Source organism: Podarcis melisellensis (assembly GCF_964234715.1).
Source record: "Podarcis melisellensis genome assembly, chromosome: 6".
Classification (NCBI taxonomy): domain Eukaryota; kingdom Metazoa; phylum Chordata; class Lepidosauria; order Squamata; family Lacertidae; genus Podarcis; species Podarcis melisellensis.
In genome coordinates this window covers 92,734,242-92,758,408 of record NC_138538.1, presented here as the reverse complement: position 1 = coordinate 92,758,408, position 24,167 = coordinate 92,734,242, and the positions used below count along the sequence as shown (strand labels likewise).

Genomic DNA, 24,167 nt, shown 5'->3' with positions numbered 1-24,167 from the left:
TGGCATCTCTTATGCGCCGTGATGTGCAGCCAGATGGACACCAGAGTTTAAGGAACCTCCAGATCGGCTGCCGCAAGGAGGATTTACTAAAGCATTGTGTGTAGAGAATCATTCTTACAAGGGTAGCAGTTCATCTTGCATGTGCATCGATGAGCAGGTGTACACATGTCTCGCCAGGCTGCAGGCAGTCAGAAGAGCAAGACCAGAAGAACTGGCTATCAGCCCAAGTGAGCCCCAAACAGGTGTGTAGTCAAAGCCAAGCAGGAGTCAAAATCTGAGAGAGGGAGCAAAATCCCCAAGCTCAGGAGCAAGCTCAAAGGGCCTTATAGGACCTGGTGAGGCATGATTGCTCATTCAAGTTGGGTAGGCTGGTGCTGCAGTCTAGATGGTACTCTTGAAACCCAGACCTTGGGAACAGACCACCGATGGCACAGGAGGTAAGACGCAGGATGCTATTTGCTGGGGGTCTTGGGTTGAGAGGTGACACTTGAACAGAAGCAGCTGGCCACTGCGTCTCTTCACTGAGTAGTAACATCTTGCTTAGGAATGTGACACCAAGACTCTCCCATCCCCAAAATCTCTGGCTAAGGGGGGAACCATTTCATATGCTCAAACCAGGATCCATTGAGACCAAGAAAAGGATGGAGAGGGAGTGATTTCGTTGCTTTGGAACTGAAACCAGGAGACTAGAGCTGCCTGCATGCATAGCACTGGTTGCTTTTTAAAGCTATTTTCATTTTGTTTTCCCGGCAGGCATCTACGTCCAGGAGATGGCAGATGCCAGCACAGCTAAGCTGTACGCTGGACTCCTTGGAGTTGGGGACGAAATCCTGGAGGTGAACGGTGCCAAGGTTGCTGGGCTGGGCCTGGCCCAGATCAATGAACTTCTCTTGTGGGCAGACACCCTCTCGGTTAGAGTGCTGAGGCAGAGGCCCGTCCGGCGGTAGCAAAGAAGCGCAACGCTTTCCCTGCACAGTGCAAAGGAGCCTCTCGTGCCTACTGGGCCTGCCTGAGACTTGGAGCAGAGCCCAGCTCAAACCTCCGTACTAATGCCTTTCTGACTTGAATGTGGGCTGTGACACCGCCAGCCCTCGGGATGCTGCTGCAATGCAAGCCAGTGCGCGCGCTGAATGTTTAATTTATGCAAAGATATGGGTCTCTCTCTTCCCTCCCCCAGCCGCCCCTCTGCAACCAAGGAACAAGAATTAGCAGGGAGTATTGGGGCCCTGAGCTGTTTTCCTGCATATGCAAGATGAAGATAAAGTTTGAAGGGTGCTGCGTTGTCTCAAATTGATACACTGAGCTTAAAAGACCCTAGGAGATGTTTAAGGCACAATTTGACCCTGTTTATGAGTTTTGCTCCACCTCGTCATATTGTGCATTTGTTTGGCGCTTTGAAAAAAAGCGCGGACAAAAATCCTAGGAACTGTAATTTACCCTTCACAGAGCTACAATTCCCAACACTTAACAAGCTACAGGTATTCTTTGGGGAAAGTCATGTGCTTTAAATGTATAGTGTGCACACAGCCAGCCACACTGCCAACAAATATTCACCTCAGGAAGTTTACAGGAGTTGAGAATCCAGTGAATCTGTTTTGGATAGCTATGGAAATGGCATCCCTCTGTGAAAGCCCTTATAGGAGGTTGTAGCTTTCCTGGGCAGACTCCACATCTCCTTCTGTGCTGTTAACAAGCATCTTACACCAAAAATGTAAATCGCATTGAGATCTGTGCATCAGTTGTCCTGTTGGGGAGCTCAGGTTCCCTGTTGAAGAATCTTCGCCCGCCCACCTGCCCTTTCAAACTGTAATTTCTAAGTTTCTTTACAGAAAGGATCGTAGAACTTCTTCTTTAAAGGGGCTTGACGTCTTTACCAGAGAGCCCTCAGCACCCTTGTAAAACATCTGGGTTCTTTAGAGATTCACAGCAGGTTTTAAATCGCTTCATGTTGGTGGTGTACTTGTCCCCAAACTGTGGCAGCAGCAAGAGCTGAGTCCTGCTATTGTGAGCAGCCGCCACACATTTGCAGTCTGGGAAGCAAAAAGGGTGGATGGCCTTGGTTTTCTTCTTACAGGCAGGTCAGAATCAAGGATTTGAGGCCCCTGCAGATTCCAGTGGCCTGTATTGTTCTGTGCTTGGGGGAATACTTCCTCAGTAGTCGCTAGGCAGCCCTATCCAACTCTAAAGAAGCTAACCTGGCCCTCATGTTCCTACCCTTTCATTTTCAGCCTACGACAATGTCCTAGCTCTCATGGCATGCTAAACCTGTGTCTGAGCTGTACCATTTCAGTTTGAGGCTAGGGGCTCACTTGATTTAATGTTCCTCCATACAGAGGAAATCCCTGCATATAGAAAACTAGTGTGCTAAAAAAAATAGCATGCCAGTTTTCTACACGAAGGGAAATTTTTGTTCAGTTCTGTGACGACCCCCACTTTCATGTCTGAAATGGCATAGCCGAGCTGGGTGCACCCCAAGGAGGCAAAGGTCTGAATTTGCTGTCAGGGTGAAGAAAATGTGCCCTCTTGTTGTGTGTGTTGAAACCATTTTGCTTCCCGACTAGCCCCGAATATCAGCTTCACCCCTGAGCCTTGCAGCCAAGAGCTGATTGTGACAGGAGAGGATTCTCTTGCGATTGTTGTAAGCGCTCCCATGGGCTGCTCTCGACGGTGCTGGAAAGCCTCTCTACCTTGTTTTACTGTATTTCTCTGATTAAATTATTTTTTGAGAGAACTTGGTGCTCTTGGTCTTCAGTCGCTGATGGAAGAGCGGTTTTGCAAATCGGCACAATCCTTTTTTTATCCTTGCACCCCATCTGTGGGGTAGGCTAGCCATAATGCCGCTTTGCATTTCTTGACCTTTGGGTGTGTGTTTTTTTAAGAAACAAGCAGCGCTCCAGAAAGAAATGGCACCCACTATGGGAGCTCCAATTGCACATTTCTAAAGTCACTAAAGGTTTCTGAAGTAGCTCAGCTCAGCTCAGTGGGAAGAACAGCTGAGTACAGGGAAGACTGCAGAGCAACTTTTAATCCAGGGTCTCCACCCAGCACCAGTGGCAAACATCTTTGGAAAAAGGACTGAAGCCTACAGCAGGTGTGTGTTGCATTGCCGTCTGTTGCACTATGCTGGGCTCATTGGAACTCAGAGCCACAAGAGGCGAGCATGGAGGAGACACGCTGCAAGCCACATGCCATGTTCCGCTGGTGTTTTGTCAGGCTGATGGACTTGGGGAAGACCAGAGACCAGTCATATCCCCTAAAACTTGCAGGAGAAAAATGTGGCCTCTTGATGGCTTCGCTGGAAGCTCCCGCTTGGTGTGCCAGATAATAATAATAATAATAATAATAATAATAATAATAATAATAATAATAATAATAATAATAATTTATTTATACCCCGCCCATCTGGCTGGGTTTCCCCAGCCACTCTGGGCAGCTTCCAATAAAACACTAAACTACAATAACCTATTAAACATTAAAAGCTTCCCTAAACAGGGCTGCCTTCAGATGTCTTCTAAGTTTGGTAGTTATTTTTCTCTTTGACATCTGGTGGGAGGGCGTTCCACAGGGCAGGTGCCACTACCGAGAAGGCCCTCTGCCTGGTTCCCTGTAACTTGGCTTCTCGCGGCGAGGGAACCGCCAGAAGGCCCTCGGTGCTGGACCTCAGTGTCTGGGCTGAACGATGGAGGTGGAGACACTCCTTCAGATATACTGGACCAAGGCCGTTTAGGGCTTTAAAGGTCAACACCAACACTTTGAATTGTACTCGGAAACGTACTGGGAGCCAATGTAGTTCTTTCAAGATGAACTCTGGGCTTAGCTGTTCAGTACCAACAGATCATTTCGAGCAGGTAAGCCATTGTCAAGGGAGTCAAAGATTTGCAGTTTATTTCCTGGCTTTTCCTCCGAGGAGCTGACGGTGGCGTTGCATGGTTCTTGTTGTCCCTCCTTCCTTGCAATTGTAACCCTCAACAGACAAATGTCGTAAGTTAGACTGAGAGATATTGGCTGGCCCAAGAGGGAGTGGGATTTGAACCTAAATCTTTCCAGTCATAGATAATCATCATTGCACTACACTGACTCATAAAAGGGGGGGGGCACCTATAGCTCTTGTGGCACAGTTTTATTAGTGAGCTCACTTAGGGCTCTTGCAGCTCTGTGCCTGAATATGGTTTCTTTGTCCCAGTGCTTTCCCCAGGGCAAAGGGTAAAAAACCCCGCTTGTACACAAAAAGAAGTTTGGATGAGACCCTTAGTCGTGTATTGGAAAACAAATGACTATTCCCACCACTGCAGGCTTTGCTAGGTCTCCCCGTTGTCTGACAAATGGCAATATTGAGCAGTCTTGCCCTTCGACTGAAATGTTAATTTTTCGCTGAAGCAGGCAAGAGATCGCCAAAGAAGAATGCTGCTGCCAGGTGGACAGCCGGGCTTCCAGAAACTTCCTTCCTGAAAAAGGACCATGAAGGCAGCCCAATATTAACCCCCCGTTTGCCTTTTCCTTAGGTTTTTGTTAACAGATGCTAGAAGCGTTTTGTTTGGACTGGGTGTTTTGGGTTACGATCTGAAGACCTGGCAGAGTGCTGTCTCACTACAGATTGCACAGGTGCTATTCATTCAGTCATTTAATTTATGAATCGCTTCCCATGCGGCACCCTGAAGCAATTTGCAATAGTAACACTAATAATAATAATAATATTGTTATTTATTTTAGGCTTGCCATATTTTGAAGAGCGAAAAAGAGGTCGCTATGATGACTCTCATTTTAAATACCCCTACTATATGTATAGGGACGCGGGTGGCGCTGTGGGTAAAACCTCAGTGCCTAGGACTTGCCAATCGTACGGTCGGCGGTTCGAATTCCCGTGGCAGGGGATTCAGCAGGCCACCTCTTTTGGGATGGGCGTTTGGAACCTTTATAATTTTTTGCAGCACACTAGCAACAGAGTTTGAGAACTGCTACATGTGATTGGTTCTTTCCAAATGGGTCTGGACTCGCTTAATGGACAACTTCCACTTGCTTTGGCAGCCATGCGTGATCTCCGTGTCAGAATAAGCTCAAATTTTTCTCAGCGTTTGCGGTGTTTTACAGCTGCACGACATATATGCTAAGAAGGAAAATTGCTGCAGCCCCAATAAGCTTGTGAAAGTTCCTTCCTTTGGTATCTTTCAGCCCACAGTGTATGCCTATAGTGGCAATGGGCAAGTCCTTTTAAAAGAAAATAATTTTTTCAAGTGCTCTGCTACGACTGTCCCCCCCCCCCTGTTTTGTGTGCCAAGAGACTGTGTGTGCGCGTTTTTTAAAGTGGAGATAAACAGAACTGCCAGCATCCAAGAGAACGAAGAGTGAACAGCGGCTCTGAGTAACTTGCCCCTAGATCTGTGACAATATAAAGAAAGGGAAAGACACCACCTCAGGCTCATGGAAGGAAAGGTGGGATACAGACTTGTAAATAAATGAAATAAAAAAATAAGTTCTGGGCAGAGGATGACACTGTCATTTGGGATGAGCTTTTGCTAGCGAGACAAAGGCTGCAAGAGATTTCTGTCCGTTTGCCCTGCCACCAGGGCGGGCGAGGGGATCAGGGCTGCTGCTCCCCCAGCAGCAAGAGGCCCCCTGAGTCCTCCCCACCGCCCTGCCCCACTGCCCTATTTCCCGCAGCGCATCACATGGCTGGCACCCCACCAGAGGTGCTGCTCCCTCTTTCCTGTAAGGCTTCCTGCTTTTGCTGGCTTTTTCCACAGCCAGCCAGGGCTTGACAGCAGGGAAGGAAGGAGGGCGGGGAGCCTTGCTCCAATTGCCCACAGCTTCCATTGACACACAGCAGAGATCAGGAGGGCGCAGGAGCAAACAAGGCTCTGTGCCAAACATTTCTGGGCTGGCAGCCAAGCCAAGAAGCCACCTGCCCGGTTCCAGCTTTGCCTCGGCTCTTCCAGCTGCCTCTCACTGCCCCCCCTTCTTTCCAGGGCTGCTCCTGCTCCCTGGATGAGTAACTTCAGCTTTTTTGTTCTCAGTTTGCCTTCAGAAGCGCATATTCCAATGCTAATGACTCCAGGGTGTCTGGACAGATTGCCTGGCTGGCTGTTCCCTGAAGAGGAGGAGGAGGAGGAGGGAAGAGCTCTCGGCTTATTGTGGCGCTTTTCTTCGGAGGAAGGAGCCTGTGAACTAGAACAAAACGGCCTCCCACTCCTCTTCGTTTGAATGGCATCTTGCTTTTGTCTCCTGCTGCCCTGGAAAGCGGGTGGCTGTTTGCAACCGCCCTCTGAGGAAATTCTGGGGGATGCGAGGACAGGGCTGCCCCTCTTTCAGTTGTCCCTGAAGGGTGGGAAGGTTTGAGAGGCTGCCTCTTGGGTATATCCTTCCCTCTGATCGTGAACTCAGGTGGTTGAGGGCAAACAGGGATGGAGTCCAAAGGGGAGCCCAAGAAGGGCAAGCACAGGTGAGCACTGAGGTCTGCAGAAGTGTCACTTGGAAATAAAAATGGGGAATGTGGGCGGGATTGGGAAAGATTCCCTGGATTATAGAATTTTAGAGTTGGAAGGACCACTGGGGCCATCTAGTCCAGCCCACTGCAATGCAGGAATCTTTTGCCAACAGGGCTCAAGCCCATAACCCTGAGATTAAGTCTCATACTCTACCAGCTAAGCTATCCCAGATCATAGGTGCCATTTCCTAGGGGCTGAGCTCCCTTCAGCAGCACCACCCCCCAAATTTATTCACAGCTTCTTCTCTCCTGTCCCAGCGGTAGTTCCAGCTAATTGGTCAACCAGACTAGCCCTGCCTTACTCAAGAGACTTGGTTGTTAATCCGATAGAGAGGCATACTTTTCTGTAGGTCAATTGCAGCTCTGTGGGTACTGTGTCCTTGGGTTCACTTCTAATGCATGCAGGGGAGGCAAATGGAAGGTGTCCTTCGGAGGCAAAGGCATCTACAAAAGCTGGTGGCTTCAAAATGAGACGGGAAGGTGAATGCTGAAATGTACTACCTGCAAATGTTTGGATGTGAATCCTTCTGCCAAGCCATGGATGCTTTAGTTGAGATTCCTGCATTGCAGAGAGTTGGACGAGATGTCTTTGAGGGTCCCTTCCAACTCTACAATTCTATGCTTCCGTGAGTCTATGAAGCATGGGTATCAACAGAGCCAGTATGAATGTTTGACATCTGCCCTGTTAAGTGCTTAGACTTGAGACAAAATGAATTTAAAAAATAAATCTCAACAACTTTAAAACTGTCACCAGCTGAAACACAATTGAAAGTCTACAGGTGGTAAGTCAATCATCTTCTTTTAATACTGCGGCAAGATCTTTTAGATATACATATATATACAAACACACACATCACATGATTCCAACAGCAAGAACAGGAAACAGCAGGCGACGACATTTCAGGATTGCACTATTTAATTTAGCTGTAACTGCTAAACTCAGTCCCCCTGCCTGGATGTTTTCACCTGAGAATTTATACTACGGTCCTGTTACTATCTTGCCACCCACAGGTTTTCCTCACTGGAAATGTTGGCCACAGATTATCTTCACAGTGCATTTTAAAGGTTATCTGCAAATGTTTTTCCATGTTTGAATTCCCTGCTAACCAGTTTCAGAACCCGATACCCAAGCGATGCAGACAGGCAATCGTCAAAGATTATTTCTTTATATAGCACCATCTTTGGTGCCGAGAGCCCACCTTCAAACAGAAGACACACACACTATTTTTTATTTTATTTTTTTGTATCTTGCTGCAAGCAAAATGGCTGTTTCGCCCCTACCCCCTTTGTGGCTGGTTTATCCCTTTTAAAGCTGGCCAAAAGTAAGTTATTCAGTCTGAGTGGTAACAAAAGCTAGGTGCAAAAGCACATCTGTAAGCACCATGCCCAATTAAATTTTCTACAGAATGGTTTAATGGAATGGTGCATGAATGCCCAAATACTCTTACTCCCAGAAAACCTGCAGAGGAAATAGATTAAAACACCACTTCTTAAAAACGTATAAATAGTGGACCTCCCTTCTTTAGAGAGAAAAAGGAAGATTCGAGCCCGCAACGGGTGGGGAGGAAGAAGAGTTCCTTCCTTTACAGCCTCCAAACTCTGGAAGGCAGGAGTCTGGCCAAGACTATGGCTTACTTAAGGGCAACTCCAGGCTGAGGGCAAGTTCTGCACTGGAGACTTCCCAATTTGCTGCTCACGCTGTTGGCCATGGTAACACCAGCTCCTGGGGAAATTTTGGAAGGTGCTAAAGCTGGACCTGCCATACTTCCTCCTTTAGATGACCTCTGAAAATACACAAAGCCTTTCCTCCATTGCAGCTAGTCATCATCCTAAATGGCACAAGCTCCTTTAGTCTGTGCTGTCTTGCCTTTCCAGTGCCATTCCCATGTAGGTGGAGCTGCACCCAGAGCCTGGCAGAGGGACAGAATTCTCTCCTCTCCTCTCATCTCCTCCCTATACCCACCCCACCCATAACTGACTTCTGGTCTGTTTCCATTGACCAGTATAGGTTGAGCTCTGCTCTCCTCCCCCCCCCCGCCCCATTTTTCAAGGCCTTGATAAAGTGATTAGCAAAAAACAGCCGATGGGAAAATAGCAATTTGACTTAAGCAGCATTCAACATGTTTCACCACAAAACACTGTGAGTGTTCTCCAGTATGGCTGTGAACATGTTTGCTATCAGGGGGGTGAGCCAAAGGAACCAACCCCCACCCCCACCCCAAAATAAGTAGCAGCTGCTGCCCATTTGTAGTTTGCATATAGGGCTATGGCTGCTGGAGTGCCTGGATACATCTAAAATAAGTGAACAATGGAGCAGTGTTTTGGATGAGTAAAGATGACAGCGTCAGAAAAAGGGGGGGGAGGGACACCAAAGAGGCAGCTGTCTGTCCACTGCTGGCTTGTTGTCACACGCAGCCCACTGGCTGTGCCCAAGCATGTCAGCAAAATCTGAGCGACTGAGTTGCTCGAACCACCTGGAATGTACCTGCTTGATAGGAACCAAGGCTTCAGGCGTTTCCAAACTGTGAAGAGCAGAGGAGTGCTTTTCCTGAACTAATCTTAAAACAATGAAAGGACATCTCTGCAGTGTCATAGTGAGCCAATCACCCCCAGGGCAGACATAAAGGGGAGCCTGGTAGGCAGAAGGCAGGTCCAGAGGTTACAAGATCCTGACATTTTAAAATTCTCTCTCGGGAGCCCAGTAACTGTTCTCCCTGGTCACACCTGCGTGGCTCAGTGCACAATTTGGACAATCAATGTCTCCCCTTCTAAAGCATCCTCAGTTCAATTATCTTACAGGCTTGATTCCATTAGGAACTGTTATATGTTCTCAATAAGGCACATACAAAATTGAGCAGAAAATTAAAAATAGCAGCTTCATGTGGAAGGGTTGGGTGGGTCAGTACTCTCTTGTCATCTTTTAGAGTGGATGATCAACTTGTTGTACTCACGGTGCTGGAAACACCTGAAACGGTGAAACTTTTTCCTTCCTCGTGCTAGTGAGAAGAGGCACTGTTTTGTTTCTGAAAGCAATTTCCAAAAGACTTCTAACCTCATGTCTAAAATTAGTTATTTCATGGAATGTAGTCCAAAACAAAAGCTTCGCTTGTTCTGAAGGGGCAGCCACACCAGGGTTGTCCACATATACAAAAGCCCCCTTTGTTACAGCCGTACTGAGGAGTCAGCCATTGAAAGGGGTGCATTCAGAGCTGCAGACTTTTGTTAGTTCAATACTTCGCCTCTTTGGCGAATATATATATAGCTCAGGGAGCATTGCAGTATTAACGCTCTTATAAAAAAGGTGGCGTATAGGCAGTCCATTCAAAAGTTAAGAGCTTAAACTTAAAAGCTGTTTGCCGTAGAGTGTGGAAATATGTGAACGAGCCACAACTCTCACTCCTGAACCAGCTTTTTATCTGAAGGCTTAAACTGTTATCTCCAGCTGTTAAGTAAATGGTAGCTTTGTGTTTTAGTGCCAAGAGAACTGTCAAGCTTTCAACCATTTTTGTTTATGGGTAAAATAAATAAAAGTAGGTTTTCTGCACCATGAGCACAACTGGGATGGAGAGGCTTGCTTATGAACTTTCTACCTTCAGGTAACCCCTCCGAGAGGGGCTGGAGCTCAACAGTAGAGCAGGTCCTTTGCATGCAGAAGGCCCCAGATTCAGTCTCTAAGAAGGGCAGCGAAAGGCCTTTCTCTGAAATACTGGGAAGCTGCTACCAGTGTGGTGTAGTGGTTAAGAGCGGTGGACTCGTAATCTGGTGAACCGGGTCCGCTTCCCCGCTCCTCCACATGCAGCTGCTGGGTGACCTTGCGCCAGTTACACTTCTCTGAAGTCTCTCAGCCCCACTCACCTCACAGAGTGTTTGTTGTGGGTGAGGAAGGGAAAAGGAGATTGTTAGCTGCTTTGAGTCTCCTTCAGGTAGTGATAAAGCGGGATATCAAATCCAATCTCTTCTTCTTCAGTCAGTGTTTTTATTACTGAGCCAGGTAGCCCAATGATCTGACCAAGGCAGCTTGCTCTGTTCCTATAGACCTCTCCACATCTCCCAGGGAACCCCAGCAATTTGCAGAAGCTTCTAGGGCATGGGCTCAGGGCCCATGGGGTATCAGCTAGGCCTGCTCAACTTCCCTGCTGCTGGCATGAACTAGAAAAAGGCCCGAGCTCACTGCCGCTGCTCTGCTCTGGCTGTGCATTGCAGGGGATGGACGGACCTGGTAGTGCTTCATTTAAGCTTGTCATCTGTTAATGATATTTTCCTGGAATAACACCCATAGGCTCTCAAGGAGCCTGCCTCTGCTTATCTATCCAGAGGAGGAAATGCCGGCTGTTTCAGCCACATACCCACTTGGCGTATCTCATCATAGATCACAGTTTCTCTCCAGGGGAGTGTAAACTCCGCTCACCAGAGGTTACTATTTCTGCTTCTCCTTTTATGCGATCGCTCTTCTGGTGGAAAGGCTGTGGAGGCAGCGCTGTTTGGCTTTGCTGAGGTTTGACTCCTTCAACTTCTGATTCCCTCCCTAAATGTGTAAACGAGTCAGAACGGAAGGGAGTTCAGGGATTCGGAGTCCAGGGGGAAAGGCCCAGAGCAAGGAGATATTGGGGGGGAGAAGATGTGACTTGGGACAGAAACTGCAGCTGCCTGGCTCCTTCACATGCCTGTCAACCAGCAGCTTCAGGAAGAGATGAAAGGGGGGGGGGGCTAAACTGATCCCAGCTGTGCAAGCAGACTACACCCAGCAGGACATGGAGGGGGGGAATCAAGGTTTCCGTCTTGAGAGTGAACCATGAGGGGGATGGAAACCACACCCCCCCTCAAAATCTGGTACAATCATTGGGGAAACTATCGTCCAGTTTCCAGACATCCCCCATAAAAAGTCAGTTTAGCAAAGACATCGTCATTGAAATTATTCACACATCAAAAGGTTTAAAAAAGAAAAAAGATGGAAGAAGGAAAGAAATGCGTAACAGGACAGAATGAAGCCCTAACCGAGCAGAAGCCATTTTTCTTCTCCTTTAACTGTTATTTAAATGTTAGATCTGCCAGTCAGTCGTTAGAGGCAGCTGTTAATAAAAAGCAGCAGAAACAAAAGGAGCAGAACCCCTCCTGGTAAGTTGCTATTTTCAGAAGGCTTACTTTCAAAGCCAAAACTATTTCTCTCATGCAAAAAAAAAAAAAAAGGCAAGATTTTAGCTACAGTACGCTTTAAAGCGTTTCCACTTTGCAGTGCACTAAAATTGAGTTTAAAGCTCTCAAAATTGGGAGTCGAGCTCTAGCTGCCTGGGGGTCAGACCCTGCAGTCTGGTTTCAGTTCAAACTCCAGCAGTAGGTTTGCTCAAGATTCATACTAACTTGCTAGAGCCAAGTCTGCCTCACTGAATGAAATGCAGAAATCAGCATGACCAACCCAGATTAGAGCAACAGGACTAGCAATGGCCCTGCTTTCAATATGTGCCAAGATTAACCTTAGGTTTATTTTCAACATTCAGGGCCCACCGTTTTCGCACACACGTGTATCTGCCTTGCATGATTTTTTTTGTTTTAAAGGCTCAGTGTGTATTTTTTTTGTAATTCAGCATTTCAACAGCGTGGCACACAGCTCTTTACACGTGGCAGTTAACTGTGAACTCCTATTCCAGGGGAGAAACGGAAAATGCCTGTAGTGTGAATTTAGTCCCTGCATTTACTGCCCATTTTCTCCTACTGAGGACCCACACTTATTTGCAGGGCAGTGCTGTGTAGCTGGCCCGTGAAGGAATGCTTTCCTGCAAGACATGTCTCTCTGTGAGTGCACATGCTGGTTTAACATTGCCAAGAATTCTGTTTTGACAAGCGGAAGAAAGGAGTCTGGAGTGCTTCCTGGAAAAGGTTCATACCTGCGACAAGATGGAGATGGGGCCAGATATTGGTTTCTTCCAGGCAGAACCACCTCTCTTACAGAGGGGTACAGAAAAACAGCAATGTCCAAAACCCAAAAGCTTCGCTTCCAGTGACAGCGGAGTTTGGGCATTTGTTAGTCTTCCATTTTTGCACCTCAAGAAAGTTGATGAGGATAGGCAGAAGAACCATGAGAGAGCAAGTGATTCATGTCACCAGTGTTCCATTCACAGAAGAGCATCCTTTTTCTATGATGGGAATTCTCTCTGGGCAGAAAGAGTTATCTGATTATTTCATCAAGAAGGAAGCTAGGAAAAGTATCGGCGTGCCAGTCCATCACAGCACAAAAAACAGAATAAGCACCACCAGCAGGATAGCAAAGAGAATGATAATTGCGCACCACTGTCGCCGATCTGCAATAGAACACATACGGATTAGTTCTCTGCTGCCATGAAAGAAGATTTCCATGTGCTACGGTGCTAGGAGCCTAACTGAGGCGAGAAAAACCAGCAGCAAGAGAAGACGTTGTTATAGGTCTTTTTAAAGAAATGGCTGTATTTGGAACAGTTCGATCAGATGTCAGGAGAATTCATGTAATAAACGATAGGCTCCTTGGTATGCAAACTCCCTGATTCACAATGCATTCCCTCCTTCTCTCTGGTGTTGGTCCATAATCCGTTTCCAAGCCTAAGATCCCAGAAGGGCCTGGCATATGGCAGCTGAGCTGCTGCTCTTAGTATCCCTCAACAAGAGGAACAAATAGAGAAGCTTGGAAACGTTTGCAGTAAGAATTTCAAGAGGCTGTGTTCATATTGTGCCTACAGGTGCAGCTGGAAAAGCGAATGCTTCCATGTAAACAGAGCTGCATCTAGTTTCTAAAACTTGCAGCAGGAAAAGCAGGACACAATTTAAATCCATACTCTGGGAATCAGGCAGCAGATGGAAACCTCAAACCATTCAAATATCTCTGAAGTTTACTTATTGAATATGCAACCACTGTAAAACACACAAAATTGAAATGATATAAAGGATTGTGAAGCTCCTTAGACACACAAGTCAAACTACCTGAGGACAGGTTTCTTTTTTTCTGTTTTTTTCAAGCACAGGTTTCTAAAGCCTTTTCTCTTCAGTCTCCAGCTAAAGACACTCAGGGATAGTGAACAGTTGGCATTTCACAAGATTGTGAATGAAGAGTATGTCTATCATGTTGCATGCGTCCCTGGAAACAAACAATTACGCTGCATCATATACACTAAAATGGATTTGATATAGCACCTGCTTTCTTCTAAATGCAGTGCTATGCTGCTGTTTTTAATGTATTTTCAATCTTTTGTTGGAAGCCGCCCAGATGATGATGATGATGATGATTATGTTTCCAGAGTAGCTCGGGCCTATACCAGCTGCCTTAGAATTCCAACCATTACAGGTCTGGGACAAATAGTCTGCTTGGATGGCACCAGCAGAAGAAACAAGGTCTGGCACCTTGCTTAAAATGATTCTTGCTCATGAGTGGTGAAGTCCTAGTTGAGCCCACTGCAATAACAGACGACTTAACATTTTAACATCACCCACTTCCACTCCAGGCTACTTACCACTGGTCATATGGGACACTTTTGCAAGTTTCTTCATAACGTTATCTAGTCGTGTCTGAGTGCTGTCCAGCTCATGAGAAAAGTCATCCAACATGCTGGAACCACAAGAAGAGAGCAGGATACGTCAGACTAAGCTTTTAACCTAATGTAGGAGAAGAGTTTGTTGCAAAAATCTGGCAACTACATGGGGAAATAATTATGAGGTGGGAGCCACCAAGGTGTTTTTTTTGTTTGTCTTTAACTGAGTTGCAGAAGACCCAAACCTGGGACCGAAGTAACTGGAGGAATGCCCATTCCCAACCTGCCCATGCTCCAGTATCTTCTGCTGAGGCTCATCTCCACATGCCTCCTCCCCAAACATAGTTGAGTCTCTCTCACTGTCCATTCTACACTTCACTGTTATAATCAAAAGCTGAGGTTAAAGGTGAAACACAAGCCAAGGTGACATTGCCTTCCAAGATTTAGCATATAATTCTGCAGGTCGAACAGAAGAAATATATCTTATGTCCGGCTACCTGCCACATCACAGGAAAATAAACAGGACTAAAAAAGTCAAAATTCTTGATAAATGGGAGACAATCTGGTGGATCTTGGCCTAGGCTATTTTGGGGGGCTGAATTCAACTAATTTGAGTCATGCTAGCAGAAACCCACGCAAGGACTTCTACTTGGCACAATAGGGATTCTTCCTCCCACCCCGCCACAGACACCCCAAACTTGTTTGGGGCTGGATGTCAGGATAAACAACACCCCCTCTCACCAAACAGGACATGAGGGGAGGAGAGAAAAGATTGTTCTGTTTGGCAAGCTGAAATGCTTGGGCTGATGGAATAATTGCCATAGCACTACAATGAATTCCTCACATTGCTTTTGGTGCTGGCCGAGTACTGTACTTAAAAAAGCCCTGGAGGATGCGAGCAAAAGCTCATCTCATCTAGTGCTTTGTTCTCCACAGTGGCTAGCAACATGTTATATTCAAATACTCACACTGCTTGTTCATCTAGCTCTCCTCCAATACGCTGAGACATATTCTTTAATACACCAATGCTGCCAGAGACCAGCTCCAACTGTTCATCCTGCTGTTCGATGATTAACTGGTACCCAGAAAAGAGGAGGGGATTTATGTAGTTAAAACTCATGATATGCAACTGCAATTGGCAGCCTAAAGTGCTAATAGCACCTCCCTACACATCCAATCTTAATTTCTTGAGCATCTAGAGAAGCCTTCCAGGTGGAGTACAGCTCCCATCAGCCCCAGACAGCATAGACAACAGTCAGGGATAATGAGAGATGTAGTTCTAAATATCCATAGGCTGAGAAAGGCTGCTCTAAGAACTAACATTAAGAGCTCTAAGGACTTTAAAGAAAAAATACAGAACGTCCAGCCAGAAAGCCTGCTCCCAGTTTAATGTCCCAAACTCCCTTTCCAGAACGTCTCGCTTTCTGAAAGGTACTGATACCTCATATTAAGCTATGCATGCTCAGAGGAAGACTGGATTCCTTTGTTTGTATTTGAGCATTGTCTGGTTTGACTCCCAGTAATATGTGGACGCGGGTGGCGCTGTGGTCTAAACCACTAAGCCTCTTGGGCTTGCCGATCAGAAGGTCGGCGGTTTGAATCCCCGTGATGGGGTGAGATCCCGTTGCTCGGTCCCAGCTCCTACCAACCTAGCAGTTCGAAAGCACACCCCAAAGTGCAAGTAGATACCGCTCCGGCGGGAAGGTAAACGGCGTCTCTGGTTTCGCCAGAAGCGGCTTAGTCATGCTGGCCACATGACCTGGAAAAACTGTCTGCGGACAAACGCCAGCTCCCTCGGCCTGTAAAGCGAGATGAGCGCCACAACCCCAGAGTAGTCTGCGACTGGACTTAACTGTCAGGGGTCCTTTACCTTTACATATGTGTTTATTTGAACTGGGTGTAAATTAGCGGTATTTTTCAGCAAGGTATCATAACTCTGCCGGAAGCTTGTTCTTTAGCAATGTTATTTATTTTATTTTATTTGTTAAATTTGTGTACCATCCCTCTCCTGAAAATCGCAAGGCGATTCACAACATAAAAATACAAAATGAGAACACAAAATAGATAACAAAACAAAAGCAACCAAACAACCTCACCCACCACAGTAATCTAACTTAGAGGTTGCCAGAGCAAAGACAACAGAACAGATGGAAGAGGTTAGTGGTCACTTTTTATTCAATGTCACCCCATGAATCCATCTCCTAAAGGACTGCAGGAGTTTCCCTCTGTTACCTACTTTCCTCTACTCCTTCCCTCTTCGTGCCGGTTCCTTAAATGAGCTATGAAAAGTTGTGCCTGTGTGTCCTAGAGAACACATCAGTCCTGAGGCCAAAGCTTCTCTGGAAATCCTCCAATGTCAGTGGTTGTCTGTCTCTGATTGCGCGCGTACACACACACACACACACACACGTATATGCAAACACATCAATCCAGACAAAGCTGTCCATAGGAAACATTCTACCTGTTGCTGTGCTTGCTGCTCCTCAATGAAGTGGGTATTTACTGACTGCATTTCGCGATCCAAGCGGCCGTACTTGTCAGCCCCAGAACTCCAGCCATGAGTTCCACTTTCTCCCAGAAGGACCTGCACATCAGTGAACAAAGGGGAAACAAGTGAGCCGTTTCTGCATATAAAGAAAAAATCTCACAACTCAGTCAGATCAAAACACATTCCCAGAACCAGACTTTTAAAAAAGGGTCAAGCAATGTGTCTGGGCATTTCTCTTTTGAATGCTGTGCACCTGACATGCTGCTCCTCTTTCACTGTCTTTTGATTTTCAAGCAGATTGCTATGGAAGCTGACTTTTCCTACGTTAAGAAGAGCAGGTAAAGCCACAACTGCAAAGGAACAACCAGTAGCCTTAAAATGTGCTCCTAATTATTCAATGGCAAGTGTGGCCTTGTGGTCGGTGCCCTATAGGACAAGCTCCACAAGGGAGCGCTCCCAAGAGAAGATGCGGTTAAGATTTCCTGTTGCGGCAGAATTTCACATGACCCTTTGAAGTCTTCTGTTTGTTTTAAATTCCGAGGAGAGGAAGAGGGCTTCAATCCACCACCATCATGGTCAGTAAGTGCAAGAGAGACTCTGGGGACTGACTTACCATCACCTTGCCCCCTCTGTGGCAGAGGGGAATAAGCTGTCCCAGACCCACTCCTATCTATCCTACAAAATACAAACTATGGCCATTTCTGGGAAGCAAGAGTTACAATTATCTTTAGGCAACTGCTACATTTGCTTCATTGGGGAAGATTGACATAAGGAAAACAAACTCCTCCTTCCCACACATGTGTGAACAAAGTTTGGTAGTTCAAACAGGCAGGACAGAAGAAAATGTTCTCCTATATTTTGCAGGCTCGTTGCACCCTTCTGAGCAAGGATGCAAGTCATGCTCTGAAACATGGGGCTTCTATATGAAGCCTGATCCATGCACAATCTTTAAATGCTCATACCTAATACAAATGGCCCAGCCATATCTCACAAATTCTGCAGTCAAGTCCAAAGGCAATCTAGCAGCAATACTGACCTGCCTGTTTTTCCTTTCAGCCAGTGCTTGAACAGAAGTGTTTGACATTTGATCCTTCATATCCTATTTAGTAAAGAAATAAAGAATAAGAATTTTATTCTGATGTTAGCATAAGTTAGACATGCTAATTTTTAAAATAAAGCTGCTCTATTGTATACTGGGCAGTGGTTTTTTTTTTTACAAAACAAAAACAAACGAAAAGGCATCTACCCACAATAATAGCTGTTAAGAGCTTCTCAATGCCTGGATATTTATTTTAAAGTATAACATTTTATTAGTACAAGTCTGTTTGTAATGTTAGCTAACATTAGAAGATGAAAGCTACAATCCTAAATACAATTGGACTGTCTTATGAGAAGGATTGCTCTGTAAGCGGCCCTTATGACCTGCCTTGCTCCAACCAAGCGTACTAAACACTTTTAAGACACAAAAAGCTGTGATTTCTCTGTTCTGTATGCAGTCGCCTCCTCAGACTTAGGAAAGCCAAACACCTTACCCTGACCACCTGTCGTGTGCTTGTGATGAAGGCTTTTCTTACTCCTAGCTCTGTTGCATCAAGGTTGAATTTTCGAGGGTTTGCTTCAACAATGCGTTGGGAATAGTCAGTAAAGGAAACTATATTTGAGATACAGTTCCTACATAACATATAGCCATTCTTAATGTGGCCTTTGAAAATCAATTACTTTTTCTACACAAAGAAAAAAATGGAGGAATGCATCCTAGAAACATTTTTCAGGATATGTGCTGAGCGTATATGTCATCTTTTAACAACAGATTTGGTTTTTTGATAAAAGAAAATTATATTCTTGTACACCCCTTGGAGGGCCTTTGGATTGAAAAACTTTTACTTAAAATACTCAGAATTAAAATTTGAACAATTTTGATGCCATTTGAGTGAGTAGATATCATAGCTAATAAAGGATTTTGCCTCTAATAATGCTTTCTTATCTTAAACGATAGCATATGTGTCAGGGGCTCAGGAGCAGAGGCACAGGAAAGGGAGGAAATGGAGAGCGAAGGGGAGGAATCCGAAAGGAATGTAAGCGATGACAGTGGTCCGAGGTCTCTGAGTCTGTCCAGCGAATCGGAAGACTCACAGAAAGGGGCTCCCATGGTCAGAGCAAGGGGGACACCCCAGGGAGAAGGGACCAGAGGGGACTCAGAGAGCAGCAGCTGGAAATCGGGACCAGCTTCCCCACCAAAGAGCAGTAGGGAGGAGGAGTCCCAGGCATCGGGATCAGGCTGCTCACCGCCAGCGGGAGGAGATGAGTCAGGATTGACCACGCCTCCATCGGAGAGCGAGGAAACGGTCGAGAGGAAGGTTGGAAGCTGGGCGCGCGCGCCAAGTTCAAATGTACAGGCAAGCGGCACAGTGGGTAGCCCGGGTAAGGAGCCAGGTCCTAAAGCCCGCCGAAAGGAGGGGCAGGAGTCAGGGGGGTCAGCGTCAGAAGAGTCCAGGAAGGAGGAAACACCGGGGGGCAGGAGGACCCAGAGGAGAAAGGAGCAACGGAAAAGGTGGAGTAAGGCTAGGGTCTTAAACTGGTGTACAGGGGGTGGAGACTCAGACAGGGCTTCGCCGATCTAGCGTCTAGACGTAGGGCTGCACGCTGCGGCTTGTAAATGGAAACTGAACCTCAATAAAGACTTTTGCATACTACTACCGGCTAGCGTTGGTCCTCTGTGAGCTGGGACCTCGAGGCAGCTCTGACAATATGGGAGAACAAACATGAACGCACACTGTAAAGAACAATTTGTGGTGTGAGAAGAATTAAGTTTCTGGTATCAGCAATGCGTCCAAGATGACATGTTATACCAAAACTTGCCTATTTGTTGAACTGAGTAACTTTGTGCCAAAATCATCTGGGTAAGTACAATGTAGGTTTCTGTATTTATACATCTGAAAACCCAAAGGATATTAATAGTTTCATCTAAGTCTTCAAGATCCCACTCAATGCTCCTTAGGTTGTTCCTCAGTTCATTAGTGGTCCAGTCTATTTCTTCTCTTGTAGCGGTGGATGGATCTTGCAGGAGTTCTGTCCATCTCTGGAACAGCCCCTGTGCAGTGTTCACTGCCTTCTGAACTTCCCTGGAAGTGAAGGAAAAATGAACAAAATAGAGCATTAAAATTTGCTAGGTGGCCTCATAATTATTTATATACAGGTGTCAACTTACAACTGCTGAGCATCTGCGCTTATACAACAATGTTCTTAGTTGCCTATATTAAAATACAAATCATTTGATGCCTCCCCTTGAAAATACTGGTGTATGTATGCAACAAATATGAGCCAGTTCATATACTACCTCCTCAGCCTGATGTTTCTCACATGCAAGAGAAATCTGTGTGCATACACCATCTACAGAAGATAATTGTGGTTGCAGTTCCAATTTGTGAATTTTTTTTGCAACACCTATGGGAAGACAGCAAGATAGGGTAGTTGAACTTTTATGTCTATCAAAGGCTACCTTTCTATGTGCAGTGGAGAAAGAGATACCTTCCCACCTCTATACTATGCAAAGCAATAGATGTGCAGAGTGTACAAATCAGCCCTGTTAGCATTAGGAAAATAAATCGCTGACCTGGATGACTTAACTAGTTTCTGGGTCTTTAACATGCCTTTCACTAACATACTTTCTGAAGACTTTTCTGATCAGCTTACCATTATAGTCAACGTTTAGACTATTCAGTACAGCTCAGAGAGATCTATGCTCTCTCCTCAGTTAGAAGACAAACATTACAAACATCACTTTACAACGTCCTTTCTTGAATCCTTAATTTTCTGAAAATGGTAAAAGCCAAACATATTTCACCTCTAGTTAGCTATCAATTCTAGTCCCTGTTAATCCAGTTCTCAATATTTGGAAATGCTATTCCCACATGGCTCCCAGTATACAACTTGTGCACTGTTCTTGCCTCTTTGCTCATGCTAGACAAAGCTTTCAAAGTGGATTTAAGAGGTGTACTTGAAGGGAAATTCATTCTGACCTAAACTTCCAACCATCATCTACAGGAGTGAAATGCACCAATATCCAGCAAGTTGAAATTATTTATTTAAATCCTGCTCTTCCTCTCAAAGGATCCCAGGGTGACAAACAGATACACCAAAAAACAAAGAAACACTCTAAAGCAGTTAAAACATTCTAACAACAGATCGTGAAGCTGAGGCTCCAATACTTTGGCCACCTCATGAGAAGAGAGACTCCCTGGAAAAGACCCTGATGTTGGGAAAGATGGAGGGCACAAGGAGAAGGGGACGACAGAGGACGAGATGGTTGGATAGTGTCTTCGAAGCTACAAACATGAGTCTGACCAAACTGCGGGAGGCAGTGGAAGACAGAAGTGCCCGGCGTGCTCTGGTCCATGGGGTCACGAAGAGTTGGACACGACTAAACGACAACAACAATTACAATTAAAAACATCTAAAAGCAATTAGTTGAAAGGCAGGTTGTGGTGAGTGAGAGGTTGAGGACTTTCATTTCAGGTAACATGTCAATGACGCCAGATCTAACTGTGGACAAACTATGTTGGAAAGATTCACAATTGCTAAACAATGCTAATTTCCACGTTTAACTTTTTAGAACAACATTTTCACTAGATAGGGAGTTTGCTATTCATGAACTTATCCTCATCCTTCTGCCGCAAACAATTGTGTGTCCCTCCATTTTCCTACAATCATTAGCATGTCTAGGCAATCATTAGCATGTCAAGTTATGTTCAATTGAAACAGGCTTTCGGTTCTGTCCTTAAAACCCCTGAATGTCAAGCTTTCAAAGAATGCATAACCTTGTCCTTATAATTTGCTTTCTTTGCAATTTATATCCATCTTCCACACAGCTAGTTCTGAAGAAGGAAAAATATGCTTGCTGGAAACTCGGGGAACCCAGATGCTAATGTGTGAGACTCTTGTGACCGTCAAATCAATATTCTAATGATAGGATGAGAATTAAGATCACCACGAAAAACTTTAATCTCATTCACTGAACATGATCTTTCAAAAAGCGTGATGGAGACAAAAAATGACCAGGTATCAGCAACCCTGTTTCAGCCTTTAGTCTCATAAATGCCCATTGGTCAGCAAAATGCTCATAAAATGATGGGTGCATTCCTAAGGGCTATAACCAAAAGGCTATGAACGCACAATGGGAGGGGTACTAAAAAAATGTGCCATTTCCACAGTGCTGTCCATGTCCCCCTCAGGACCCAGACCCGGACAACCCTTCCTGAACCAAGGCAGGCAGCAAACCATCAGGAAGAGGATCATTATTATTATTACTAGTAGTATTAACATTATCATTTTTATTACTGTCATTACTGCTATTATTATCTATTAAATCTATCAGTACCGAGGCAACATAAATCCAAGCCCAGCACCCTGTCCTCACAGCACAGTAAGAGCCCTGCTCGATCAGGCCACCAATTAGGGTTGCCATATGTCCTCTTTCTTTCCTGGGTATGTAAAATGTTGTCAAAGGGATCCATAGTTAAAGTAGAAGTCGGCAAATGCGTCCTCTCAAAATATGGCAGCCCAGTCATTAGCAGCAGCGTGACTATTGTTGTTGTTGTTAAATATTAACAACTGTTGTTGTTAATATGCTTATTATTATGATGATTACTGTTGTGAAATAATAGTTTTTGTTTATATAATGATGCTTATTACTACTGTTGTGAAATAATAGTTTTTGTTTATATACTGATGCTTATTACTGCTGTTGTTAAATAATAATTGTTTTGTTTATATAATGATGCTTCTTATTACTGCTGTTGTCAAATAATGGTTTTTGTTTATATAATGATGCTTCTTATTACTGCTGTTGTCAAATAATGGTTTTTGTTTATATAATGATGCTTATTACTACTGTTATCAAATAATAGTTTTTGTTTATATATTGATGCTTCTTATTGCTGCTGCTGTCAAATAATAATTGTTTTGTTTATATAATGATGCTTCTTATTACTACTGTTATCAAATAATAATTGTTTTGTTTATATAATGATGCTTATTACTAATGCTGCTGTTAAATAAGAACAATTGCAGTAGTAGCAGCTAATATAACGATTCTGATTAATGATTTATCATTGATAATTATCTTTGATCAGTTACTAATTGTAATTGATTATCATTTTCCAGTTAAATCTGCCCGCCCCTCGCAGCTGCCCCTTCGCGGGGAGCAGGGCGGCAGGATCCGACCGCGAGAGCGGCGCTCTCTACGTCCCCGCGCCGCCTCCGGCCCTGGTTCCTCCTCCTCCTGGAGCCTCCCGGGCGCAGGCCCACCACCCCGGGGAGAGCGAGGCCTGGAGGAGCGAGCGAGAGAGAGGCCTGCTCCTCCTCGGCGCCCACTCACCCTTTCACCACGAAGAAGGGGTCCTCCATGGACATGGCTCCGCTGGCAGCGGCCCGCCCCGTCCGTCCCGCGCCTCGGCCAGGCCAGCCCGCCGGGTCCCTCAGGCGGCGGCGGAGGCGGTTGCTGAGGGTCGGCGCTGCTGCCGCTGCTTCTCCCCTCAGAGGCAGCCGCTGCCCCTCCCCCACCGCCTCCCTTCTTTCCCGCCCAACTGCCGCCAGCCCGCTCGGCTATAGGCTCGCTCTGCTCACGTGACTCCCCGCCCTCTCTTTCTCCAAGCACGGAGGCCGCGGCCGGAGAGAAGGGAAGGTTCCCCATTGGAGGAAGAAGGAAGGCGGAGGCCTCCAGTCACGTGAAGCGGGAGCCGAAGGGAGGCCCGCCCCTTTCTGAAACGGGCGGGGCGAAGGCGAGGGAGGGAGGAGGGAGGCGAGGGGCGGGGCTTGTGGTCCTCGGTGCCTCGGCCGCAGGATCCTTTGCGAAGCAGCCGGTCCACGTGAACCTGCTTGTTGTTTTTTTAAAAATATATTTATTAAAGTTTTAAAGGTTACAAAAAGTAAAAGTAAAAACACCATATTAAACAAAAACAAAACAACACATCACAATAAGGGGAAAAAAGAAAGAAAAAGAAAAAAACAGAAAAATAAAATCCATTAAAAAAAACCACAGCGAATCTTCCCATAACTTATCTTTCATTTGCTTGTTTCCTTGACCTCCTCACACCTCCCTTTTTTGTATTCTAGTTCGGTTAACTATTTCAGCAAATCCTTTCCCTCTTTTCCAATTTTTGTCCTGTAATTTATCTCAATATAATATAACTTTACTTTCCCTCCTTGCACCAATTAACAGTCTGTTTTTTCCTAAACCTTTATAACATTTCTGCTAAAACCACATAACTTCATTCCAACATCCTTCCAACATTCATTAATTTTACAATGTTTCTGTAGATAGTCTTTAAATTTCTTCCAATCTTCCTCCACTGACTCTTCTCCCTGGTCTCGGATTCTGCCAGTCATTTCCGCCAGTTCCATGTAGTCCATCAACTTCATCTGCCATTCTTCCCGGGTGGGTAGATCTTGTGTCTTCCAGTACTTTGCAATAAGTATTCTTGCTGCTGTTGTAGCATACTGTTATGTACTGAGTCGAATAGGATCCAAACTGCAGCAGTCTGATTGGTCCTAGAACAATAGGCTCCAAAAGGCAGCAGTCTGATTGGTCCTAGAACAATAGGCTCCAAAAGGCAGCAGTCTGATTGGTCCTAGAACAATGCAGCAGTATGATTGGTTAGCAGGAACCACCCAATCATGCTCCAGATAGAAGTGAATCCACAACCTG

At 45.5% G+C, this 24,167-nt stretch overlaps 2 protein-coding genes across 5 annotated transcripts in view; one reads left to right on the top strand and one right to left on the bottom strand.

Annotated features, from left to right (window-relative positions):
* Positions 1–1,252, top strand: part of KIAA1614 — a 32,896-nt gene extending 31,644 nt beyond the window's left edge. For both annotated transcript variants that reach the window (XM_081915033.1, XM_081915032.1), the window contains one exon: positions 754–1,252. In XM_081915033.1, the coding sequence (XP_081771159.1) occupies positions 754–947 (194 nt within the window). In that variant the 3' untranslated portion in view covers positions 948–1,252. The remainder of the gene's footprint in view (positions 1–753) is intronic.
* A 2,550-nt stretch (positions 1,253–3,802) lies between these two features.
* Positions 3,803–22,999, bottom strand: STX6 (syntaxin 6). Of its 3 annotated transcripts, none has more exons than XM_081915178.1 (8): positions 22,839–22,999; positions 19,415–19,584; positions 17,995–18,089; positions 17,499–17,561; positions 16,436–16,558; positions 14,943–15,049; positions 13,957–14,051; positions 3,803–3,964 (listed from the first exon to the last, which is right to left on the bottom strand). In XM_081915178.1, the coding sequence occupies exons 1-8, from the start codon at positions 22,871–22,873 to the stop codon at positions 3,822–3,824; spliced, it is 831 nt and encodes a 276-aa protein (XP_081771304.1). In that variant the 5' UTR covers positions 22,874–22,999; the 3' UTR covers positions 3,803–3,821. The 3 variants fall into 3 exon arrangements, with proteins under 3 accessions (XP_081771304.1, XP_081771305.1, XP_081771306.1); XM_081915179.1 differs by lacking the exon at positions 3,803–3,964 and adding an exon at positions 11,388–12,777; XM_081915180.1 differs by lacking the exon at positions 3,803–3,964 and adding an exon at positions 12,811–13,583.
* Between the last annotated feature and the right edge of the window lie 1,168 nt (positions 23,000–24,167).

Excerpts from the sequence above, each read along its gene's own strand:
- STX6 (XM_081915178.1), bottom strand. The coding sequence starts at position 22,873 with ATGTCCATGGAGGACCCCTTCTTCGTGGTGAAAGG. Across the intron at positions 15,050-16,435 it reads AGCAGCAAGCACAGCAACAG|TTAATCATCGAACAGCAGGA; the intron begins GTAGAATGTTTC and ends TCTGGGTACCAG. Across the intron at positions 14,052-14,942 it reads GAGCTAGATGAACAAGCAGT|CATGTTGGATGACTTTTCTC; the intron begins GTGAGTATTTGA and ends TTGTGGTTCCAG.